Source organism: Hylaeus anthracinus, unplaced genomic scaffold, assembly GCF_026225885.1.
Source record: "Hylaeus anthracinus isolate JK02 unplaced genomic scaffold, UHH_iyHylAnth1.0_haploid 11687, whole genome shotgun sequence".
In the NCBI taxonomy this organism is placed as follows: domain Eukaryota; kingdom Metazoa; phylum Arthropoda; class Insecta; order Hymenoptera; family Colletidae; genus Hylaeus; species Hylaeus anthracinus.
In genome coordinates, this window is record NW_026534071.1 from 2,135 (window position 1) to 9,628 (window position 7,494).

Sequence of the window (7,494 nt, forward strand, 5' to 3'; positions counted from 1 at the left end):
TCACCCACCCGTGAATCACCGCCATGGATCACTACCGATCGGAGACTTGATACCTTTGCTTGTACATTTTCAATCAACTCAACAACAAGGAATAGGAGAATTGTATCTTTTTCTTGTTTTATTATCCCTGAGACAGTGATGGGCAAAACCGTAATCGCAAATAGGAATACGATTATAATCGTAATTGGAAATTTTTCTGCGATTACGACCGTATTCTTAGAGGTTTTCAGCCATAGAAATTTTTTACCTCAAAACTATTGAAAATTTTTCATTTTTGATTTCGACGAATGTATGGTTTTCTAAGTTTTTTTGCGTGAGGAACACGAATCTGAACTCGGCTTTGTGGTAAAGAATTTCAATGGCTGTAAACCTTTAAAAATACGGTCGTAATCACAATTCGAAAACATTCGATTACAATCGTATTCGTATTTGCGATACGATTTTGCCCATCACTGCCCTGAGATAATACCATTTAAGTCACCGATTTTTTTGAGAATCTGTATATTGGTAGAACTTGTCATTGGCTTTTTTTGGATATTTAAGATTGAAGTTTCATTACTAAATTCAAATGTGTTTATGTAAAATTAGTTAATTAGAAGGGTGCATATATAGGTTGGAGTTCGATTCCGTAGGTATGGATATTTTTTGAAAATTTATTTCACTTAAATTAATTAATTTCACATTTGAAAACGCGCATTGAATTTTCAACAAATTTTGAAACGTTTCGTACCATGTGTGCCGTTTATGGTACATGCAAATATATTTATTAAATGCTCTGAAAACATGTATTTCATGACAAATTTAATTCTGTAAAATGTATTTCCACCAAATGAATTATGAGACATTATTAAAAATACATTATTGTAAATTTAATAATTAATTAAGTAATATTTAATTAATAGTATATTATTAAAAATTTAATTCTGTAAAATATATTTCCACTAAAAGAATGATGAGAGATTATTAAAAATACAGTATAGAATAAAACAAAACAAGCTAATTACGTCTAGATTGATGATGTAATGAAATATTGTGTAATAATATATGGCAAAAAAATTATTAGATTTTGAGATAATTCAAAAAATGTCTATTGTCACTACTTTTAACAATTACTGTCGATATCACTGCAATTACTTGAAAGTAATTAAAAAAGTAGTTATAATTACTTTTTAATTACTTTTAGGTATTTTTGACTACTTTAGATTTAAGACGCCTTTTAATTACTTTTTGGGCAGTTATAAGTAATTATTAAAAAGCAATTGAATTACTCAGTAATTAAGAATAAGGTATTGCATAATTACTAAAAAAGAAATAATCAACAATTACTTAACCGTTTGACTGCTACGCGGCGCAAAAATCGCTGCGTTCATTTGTCTCGAAAACCGCGACGCAGCGCTTTTGCGCTGCGAGTTTCAGTGTGTCTTTGTTGCTTTGTGGGAGTGAACGTAGTCTGACCTCACACGTACTTTGTAACACGAGTGCATTCTAAAATAACTTTTTACCGTTTTTATATATTATTTAAAAAAAGTAACCATGTCACGGGCTATTATTTCGGACGTTGATTCGATTGCTAGTGATTCTGAGGATGGTGAAAGAACAGACACAAGTAGTGATGATAACATTATTTTAACTCATCAAACAAAAAGACTGAGGATTGAAAGTGAGCATTATATACCAAATCAACAATTATCTATTGACGAGTCGTTAGTTGGTACTCACTGCCATTCTGCCATAAAACAATACATCCCAAACAAAAAACACCATAAATTTTGGATGTTGTGCGAATCGATTTCTAAATATTGTTTGGGATTTTTTTGCTACAAAGGAGCTAAAAATACAGATGACAGAGATTTAGTACAAAAATATGGTCTTGGATTTACGGTTGTGCAAAAATTGTTTTCAATTGGAAATTATCTGCACAAAGGCTATCATCTGTTTACAGATAATTTTTACACAAGCTTACACTTGGCCAAAGCCCTTTTGAAACAAAATACATATCTAACTGGAACAATTAGACGTAACAGAAAAGAGATTCCTCCAGAAGCTAAGAAAGCAATCGTGGGAGAAGCGAAATACATGGCACATGAAAATATATTGATGTGCTCTTTCAGGGACAAACAGTCCAAACCAAACCCAGTCATATTGATTTCATTCAACTCGGATACTAATAGTGTGACGATCAAGAAAAAGAAAGGGAATCACGAAACCAAGCATGATTGATGACTACAACAAATACATAGGAGGCGTAGACGAGTGCGACAAAATGTTATACGCGTATTTAGACGAGCGAAGAACCCTAAAATATTGGAAAAAAGTACTATTCAACATATTTGGAAGAATGGTGCTCTTATATTTTGTATGTTTCCAACAGTACCGAAAAAAAAAATGAACCGGCTCAAATTCACATCGAAAATTATTGACGATATCGAAAAGGAGTGGATGAATCATAAAAATAGCGTGTCAACACAACTATCTTAATCAACCAAAAAATTTGCGCTTGTAAAATTATCGGGACGTAACTTACGACAATGTGCGGTGTGTAAAAACAGAAGGAGCGGGATCAGCCATCCCGCCTTATTTGCGCTTGTTGTAAAAAAGGCCTTCAGGCTATTTGTACGGCAAAACATAGTTGTTATACATAAATTTTTCATGTAAGAGTCAATGATTTTCCCCTATCAAAATGTTCCTTTACGTGCTGATCATAAGAGAAGATCAATAAACTTTAAGTTATCTTTTTATAAATTTTAATTTTCAAAGAAAAAAGCAATTTAATGTTTCTTTTTTCTTATTCACAATCACAATTAATATTGTTGCTTTATAATACGAAAAGCATTATTAAAATTAATTGATATTTGTCTAAATGAGAGTGTTTTATTTCACAATATCAAGTCAAATATGTCCCGCAGTTTTCGCGCGTTCTTGCGAGAATTGCTTAGCGGTCAAACGGTTAAATAATTACTTTCGAATTTCAAAGTAATTGTTCTAAATTGTAATAAATTCCAAAATAATCATTACTTCACAGTTCTGTTGAAAAACGCTTAGAGACTTCTCAAGTTTAATTACTTAACTTAAAATGTCTTCAGACGGTTTGAATGTGATAGCTGAGGGCCACCCTACACATTTCTGTACATTCCTGCATATTTTCGCTTAAGGTAATTGTTTCGAGATAGTGACATTCAAAAATATAATTGAAAACTTTCGTAAAAATACAGTCTTACTGCTTTCGCACACGTCCATAAGAAATCAATACGTATATCTACATATATTCGTAATACTCGAAAAATGATTATGGCAATAACGGTGACCGTTACCGTGCAATTTCTTCACGTTCAGTTTCAGATTTTAATGAATTATATCTCAATAACGGCGCGGTCAATAATTGTTATTTTTTTTAAATGGTTTATACTAGGTTGCCCATAAGTTCCCGGACACTTGATGCTTGAATTTTTGACATTAAAATTCTTTACGACATTTGATCCAAATCGATATTGAACAATTGGCAGAAAGATGGATGAAAACTATCAAAAGCGATGGCATTTATTTTGAAGAATAATTATTGTCTGATTATAATGTTATTATAAAATGATTTATTGGTAGCAAGTGTCCGGGAACTTCTGGGACAATCTAGTATTTTCGGTTTTCATAACATATAAAAATTTAGGTAAGGTTTTAAATTGCATTTGATTTAGATTGAATGAAATCGCACTTCAATGTGTATCTTTTATAAGAGTCTGTGTTATAATTACAATAACGTTTTTCATACAATTGGTGTGGTCAATTTAAATCGAAATAGACTCATACGATTCACATTTAATCTAGTAACAATCAAGTAAAGTTTTGTTATAATTCTACGTTAAATGATTTCATAGAACAACTACGTTAATGATAATCGAGTATAGATCTTCCTACTCGAATTGTCGCTAACTTTAAGGGCGAAAGCGATACCGAACTTCGAAGACGACGCACGTATTTCTGTCGTGGTATATTCTTGGAGGTATGCGCGGTTGGGTCTCGTTGCCATCTTGAAGGGGTTGGATTTTTCTCGCGAAAATTTCCCGCGGTTAATATCCAGCATTCTCATCCGCGAAGCAAGCCGTTTAATCAAAATTACGATCCACCGATTTAGCACGGCGGCGAATCACCGACGTTACTTGTCATCGATGAAAAAAATGAGAATACATTTGCCAGTAGAAAATAAACGCAGAGTTGGCACCGTATGTTAAACATAGAGTTTCACGTAGCGTTTCCGGTGACTTCTCTTTCGAATTCACAAAAGAACTCATCGGTAGTCGAGACGACCGGCCTTTCTCGAGTTGTTTCTGGCTTCTGCATCTCTAAGTTGTCGTTCATCACATTCCACTGACGCCGTCACTTCGAGACACGTGAACTATTGGGTAAAGGACACGTCTACGTGATTTTCTTTCCTTTTCCGTCAGACGCTTTTTTGTGAACAAAAATCCACAGAGTGGTCGTCTCGAGCCATTTTGAGTTAAGTAGCTAAACTTGAGAAGTCTTCGAGCGTTTCTCAAGGCTTCTATATCAAAGAATCTAGGTCATTCAAGCCTCTAGAGAATTTATTTCAATTTCAAGACATTAAATTGCAGAAGTCTTGTAAAACGTTCTAGAATTAATACTTAAACTTGTGTCTTTAAGTGAAAATGTCTTGAGACGCTACGTCTCTTAAGCTGGCAGGACCAAATCAGTCGAATCGTATCGGACTTCGTGGAATATTTTGTAGTTATTTTGTACTAATTTGTATCCCCAACAATAATTTTTACCTCACACCGTTTGCGAAAAAATCGTGGCGCTGCTAGCTTAATATTAAGCTAGCAAGACCACACGTCAAAATTACTAAAAATGAAGAAATCAAAGTGGATACATTTAGTGCTGAATTTGTACTAATTTGTACCGCCAACAAAAATTTTGTACCTGTTACCGTTTTCAAGAAAGTTGATATCTACTGATTAATTTTGGTAACATTAATCCTAATACAAATATGTGAAAATAAAATTAAAACAAATCGCATACACTGTACAAAAATGTACACAGCCCATCTGTAATCTGCGCTTCTACATACCAGAAATCGTATTTGTTTTCACCCGAGTATATTTAGGAGTGGTCTTTTCTACAAGTAAAGCTTGCCCGAGTATACTCGGGCGTGGTCCTTAAGCTGTTAAATAATATAATTACAAATATTATAGTGCAAAAAGATAGAAAATATATTATGTACATAAAATATATATAGTTCATCAATTCCTCGATGACGTGATTAAAGAGAAGCAACAATGTTCAATACGTCTCGTATTGGAAGGTAAAGAAAATTAAGTTTAAAGCCCTGAATATCAATTTTGATTAGTTATGACATTTACCAACTCATATTCTCTGTGCCTGGTACATAAGAAAAATCAGCTAAAGAGATTTTTCAAAATTCTAAACGAGACTATCCGGTTAAAATGAATACCAACCACCTCCGAACCCAGTGAACGCTGAAGACCTAACAGGACCCACCGCACGCAGGCCAATGGATGGTCGTAAGTCGTAACTCGCGACCGTGACAAGAGTACGAAATGGGCCTGTGCGTCCTCGTGGACGCTGATTGAATCGAAAATGAACCCCTAAACGGCCAACCAGTCGATAACCGTGCGGTCTATCGTCATTCAGTGACGAACAACAGGAAATCGTGGCTTACTCGCGTCCTTGATTCTTAATAACTTGGAACGCGTCGCACCTAGCATTCGAAATCGTGGAAATTCCCATCATCAACCAGAGATACAGCCGTGTCGTTCTTTTACATCGAGGCTTCCCTTTTTCCACGGATCGTTCAGCTTTATTGTCACCTAGAACAGATTAACCGTTTTAGTGAAAGTGAACGAGAAAAGAGATAAAAAAATTACGCGTTTGCTTTCAGATCTCACTGGTCGTGTTGGGCGCAGAAGCGGAGGCGAGAGAGAACGCGACACGACGCCTGCAGGAGTTCTGTTCCCTCGAGCTGGTAAGCCGCCTTTAATCGATCCTTTTAATCCATACTCGACCCGTCGAAGATCCATCGGCAGTACTTTTAAACGGTTCGAAGAAAGGAACGGAGTTCAATGGGTTCGCATTACAGGAGACTCTTGGCGATACCCATGTTCTTACGTTCCGCCTCGGTTTTCACTTTTTACGGTGCGATATTCGGTTGGAATGATCTTGAAGAGGTATTATATAACCAACTTTGTAAGGTAAAAGCACCGACAGTGGCGTTCAAAAGTTCCCGGCCAGATGGTTTTTGCGATTTTTCTTCCAAAAGAAAAGTGTTAAGACATTTTTCTTAGAATCATATGTACAGTCATATTACGTGAAAGGATACTATAAAAAAAATCACCGCTATTTATTTTTCTTACGTCTTTATTTGTAGAAAGTGTTTAACGAAAAAATTATGCTTGTTTTTCATTTTGTAACAATTTCGGGGTACATTATTTAACATATTATAATTGATATTTCGTAGCCATGCCTTTTGAAGTAATAACAACGGCATAGCAACGAGGCATGGATTTAATTAACCGAATAACGTAACCGCGTGGTATTTTGTCCCACTGTTCTATTAAATTCTGAGAAAATTGTGTCTTATTAGAACTTCTATGATTTTTCATTCAGCGTTTCATCTCTCCCCAGAGATGCTCTAGTGGATTTAAATCCGCAGATTGAGAAGGCCAGTTTAAAACCTGTACTTTATTTGTAAACAACCACCTTCTTACGATTTTCGATGGATGTTTGGGGTCGTTATCATGTTATTTGAAGTCATTCACTATTCGAAAATAATATAATTACAAAAAATAATTAAGAAAAACCAATTTTCTGGCATTTTCCTTTTGCCATATATATGACTTTCTAAAATCTCTTTGTACGTCACACTATTCACGATACCCTCAATTTTTATAAGAGGACCAACTCCTTGAGCGAAGAAAGCTCTCCATACCTGGTGTTTGGTACCTTGGATCATTTCTTTTCCCAACTAAACGTCGTACATATAGTGAGTGTAGAAAGTATTCGTACACCGATCAATTTCCAAACAAACTATGTAAAATTGTAATTTATTAACTTATTTTTTATAAACAATGGTATTCTACATATTCCCGGAAATCTCTAGAATAGATAGATTACAAAAAAAGCTATTTATGTAAGTTACGAAATTAACAAAAAGAAAAACAATTAATCGAAAGAAATATTGAAGCAATAAGTATTTGTACAACTGTTTAATTTTTAAAACTTCATTAAAAAAAAAGAAATTTACATTAATTTACAAGTATATGATACTGCCTTTGTGGGATTTCGTTTTGATTTTATAATTATTGTAGCCCTTCTAAGCATTAAATTAACTAAATTATTAGTTATTCGAAGTGGGATCTTCTTCAATTCCGCTATTACAGCCATTTTTAAAAGTACTTTACTAGAAATTTGATGTTTTCTAATTCGAACGGAGCAATAAACTAACGTGTTTACGTTACAAACTCTACT

At 34.2% G+C, this 7,494-nt stretch overlaps 1 protein-coding gene across 1 annotated transcript; it reads left to right on the plus strand.

Annotated features, from left to right (window-relative positions):
* The first annotated feature begins 1,331 nt into the window (after positions 1 to 1,331).
* Positions 1,332 to 6,763, plus strand: LOC128896597 (uncharacterized). The gene is made up of 2 exons (XM_054159965.1): positions 1,332 to 1,660; positions 5,909 to 6,763. The coding sequence occupies exons 1-2, from the start codon at positions 1,534 to 1,536 to the stop codon at positions 6,220 to 6,222; spliced, it is 441 nt and encodes a 146-aa protein (XP_054015940.1). The 5' UTR covers positions 1,332 to 1,533; the 3' UTR covers positions 6,223 to 6,763.
* The last annotated feature ends 731 nt before the right edge of the window (positions 6,764 to 7,494 follow it).

Bases quoted from the DNA above. Each gene is read 5' to 3' on its own strand.
- LOC128896597 (XM_054159965.1), top strand. From the start codon at position 1,534: ATGTCACGGGCTATTATTTCGGACGTTGATTCGATTGCTAGTGATTCT. The intron at 1,661-5,908 runs GTGAGCATTATA...GTTTGCTTTCAG, and splicing joins AAAAAGACTGAGGATTGAAA to ATCTCACTGGTCGTGTTGGG.